A 3,039-nucleotide genomic window follows, 5' to 3' on the forward strand; every position below is an offset into this window, starting at 1 on the left:
GACGCATAGACGCATAGACGCATAGACGCATAGACGCATAGACGCATAGACGCATAGACGCATAGACGCATAGACGCATAGACGCATAGACGCATAGACGCATAGACGCATAGACGCATAGACGCATAGACGCATACACGCATAGACGCATAGACGCATAGACGCATAGACGCATACGAGTATAAATACACAGTATACGCAGTAAGTACTCCTACTTACTGTGTATTTGTGCATGCACAATGGCGTGCGGGCTATGTGTTGCAGCGGTGTATTGAACGGTGTTGAAGTGAAGTTATTAGGTCAAATCAAACATTAAGACTATTGCTGGTACTGTAGTAGTAGGCTACTGACAAGTTGTATTTATTATTATTAACCATCATTTTATTATTGAAACGGTCCAAGTGCCTGTGGGTATGACTGTCGAAACTTGTTGCAGCGCCACGGTTGTGACGTCACGCACGGTCGCTTCTAGAACGGATCCTCCTGCGTGTGATCGTCGCTCCGGTATCGCTACCTATTAATTTGAGCGTAGGTGCGCGTGTCTATGAGCTACCTTATAAGAAGCTGCCTCGCGCTGCTGCGCGTGTAGACATCAGACTCGCGTATATTTGCCTACACCCATCGTTCCCACTCTACACCGCAGAGTCGCTAATCCAGAATCCGGCAGGGGACGCGTGATTCTATGAAGCGCCGGCCGCCTCTTCGTCTATAATGTTTGCGTGGCCTCGTTTCTCAGAGAATCGCTGAAAAGGTGCAAACAGTATAGGACGCTGATGACATAACACTCGAGGCGACGCGCGCGTGACCGCCGCGGTGACCTCGCAACAACTTCCGCAGTCATATCCGCTACAGGCAGCAAAGACGGTGGAATCGAAATGGGGATGAGCGTCGTGGGCTTGTGTGAATGCTTGCCGTTGTGCCGAGTCCGTTCTACTTCTTCTTGAAATACCTGGTTGCTTTCGCGCCTTTGTATTCCACTCTCTGCAGACAGAACGTTAATGCCGTGTAAAGAAAAGATATTAAGGTTAAGATATTAAAGAAAAAATGTAATGGTTTGCATCGCGGTTCACTCGATTTAGAAACCGACAAAGAAAAAAACGATAGGAACACAGAGAAAGCCATTCAGAAACGAACACGCGTACACATGCAGGCACATACTGTGTCATACAGGTAAAAAAAAACGCACGCAACCAAGAAAGAAAGAGAGAGAGGGGAGAGGAAGGGAGATGTATAGAGATAGCTAGATCGAGAGAGAGAAAGAAGTAGACTGAGACAAAGAGCCGGAGACCGGCAGAGGGAGTGGGGGAGGGGAGAGGGATGGAAGAGGGAGGGGAGAATGAGAAATAGCGCTCCAGTACGATATCACTAATGAAACAGACGGAGGGAGGAGAGATCGGACCGAGCTACAGTAACATGATGCTCGGGGATGGAGATGGAAGCCAGAACTCATGACTAACCACAACGAGTGATCCGTCCGGCATGACCTCCCTGATGATGAGATCCTTCTCGCCGTCCTCGCCCACCTCCTCAGCGATCAGCTTGTTCTCGTCGCGCGTGCACGTTATCTGCAACACGACGTCGCCATGTTATGCCAGTGACGCATTTCAAAGACACCGCAAGATACATACATGCACGCACGCACGCACGCACGCACGCACGCACGCACGCACGCACGCACAAACACTTAACAATAAACCTAATTCCGCGGGGTGGAATAAGTTGACAGTGTACTCAGTCACCGTGCTTGAATTCTCTCAGATAGATTAAGGCATTTTCGTATACTCCCAGTTTTATAGCCCGACTCTCTTCCACGTTTAAGCGGTTATCATATTCTCTTACATCCTCTTTTATGCAGAGCTGGCCGCTCGCACATCTTTTCTATAGCATTAATGTGTTAGAATACCCTTTTTAGCAATGGTACAACGCATATCTAACCATCTTCCCGTAGCAGCGGACTGATTACAAATGCCATTTGCGATGTTGTGAAATGCATGTCGCTTCCCCGTCACTTCACCTCAAACGCGACTTTCACATATTTATTCGACAACACTCAGAAATTTTCTTGCGAACTATATCGGCAGCGCATTTATTATGAATGCATAATAATAAAGTGAGGTGAGCTAGTAACGCTAACGCATTGGTAGGATTCATACACGTGTATTTTCTAGTGGCATGTCAGCGCTAAGATGTCCATAAGAGAGCAGGTTCTTAGAGGTATATCTCTCTACGGTAGACACAAATCTTTAAAGGTACAGCTCTGCCCATGCGTTCCCACTATGCAATTTCTCCCTTTCGCAACACACCCCACGATTGCCTACATGGACATTGCAACCTTCAACAATAAAAATATAAACAAATAAATACACCCCGCCGCCTTTTTAGAGTAGTGCACCCACCTTCACCGTCTTGCCGTCACGCTTGCCCTCAAATGTTACTCCGATCGTGAAGTGATCATCGATGGCCGTCTTCATGGTAGTGTACATCTTTATTTTGTATTCAGTGTCGCTCAGCTGATCTATGTCAAGGCTCGGACTAGCAGTCATCATCATCTTCGTCTTCATCGATCCCATACCTGCGGGGGAAACAAGGTGCATCGGATACTGGATTGGCCAGACAGAGACGCCAATTACCTAAATAAGAATTCAGGCGCGTTCAGTTACCTGCCTCTGAAACCAGGTACGTCGGTTATTGAAATGGCCAGACAGACGTCAATTACGTAAATAAGAATTCAGGTGCGTTCATTTACCTGCTTCCGAAACCAGGGGCCTGTTGGCAGAAACATGAATAGCAATGACCATGATAATGCTAAAATATCCTAACCTTTGCATTGTACTTCAAAGGTTATGCCATTTTTAAAACAGTACTCATGATATTTCTGAAAACGGGCCCCAAGTGTAACACGTCCAGTTATCTGCGCTACAAACTATGGCTGCTGGCGCGTGAGCTACATATTCGAGAAACCATTCGCTTTGGTCATCCTCCTCACGTGCAACGACGCTAAATTACTCATGAGCCACTGCATGATCTGCTACACAAATG

At 47.1% G+C, this 3,039-nt stretch overlaps 1 protein-coding gene across 1 annotated transcript; it reads right to left on the bottom strand.

Annotated features, from left to right (window-relative positions):
• Window positions 1-339: 339 nt before the first annotated feature.
• LOC106821026 (cellular retinoic acid-binding protein 2-like) lies at window positions 340-2,572 on the bottom strand (the record flags this gene model as incomplete). Its single annotated transcript, XM_014825664.1, is given in 3 exon segments — window positions 340-981; window positions 1,458-1,565; window positions 2,397-2,572. Coding segments are annotated over 3 exon segments (335 nt in total), but the record flags the coding sequence as incomplete, so codon positions are not given.
• Window positions 2,573-3,039: the final 467 nt, after the last annotated feature.

The sequence above is a fragment of the Priapulus caudatus genome, unplaced genomic scaffold (genome assembly GCF_000485595.1).
Source record: "Priapulus caudatus unplaced genomic scaffold, Priapulus_caudatus-5.0.1 Scaffold3, whole genome shotgun sequence".
In the NCBI taxonomy this organism is placed as follows: domain Eukaryota; kingdom Metazoa; phylum Priapulida; class Priapulimorpha; order Priapulimorphida; family Priapulidae; genus Priapulus; species Priapulus caudatus.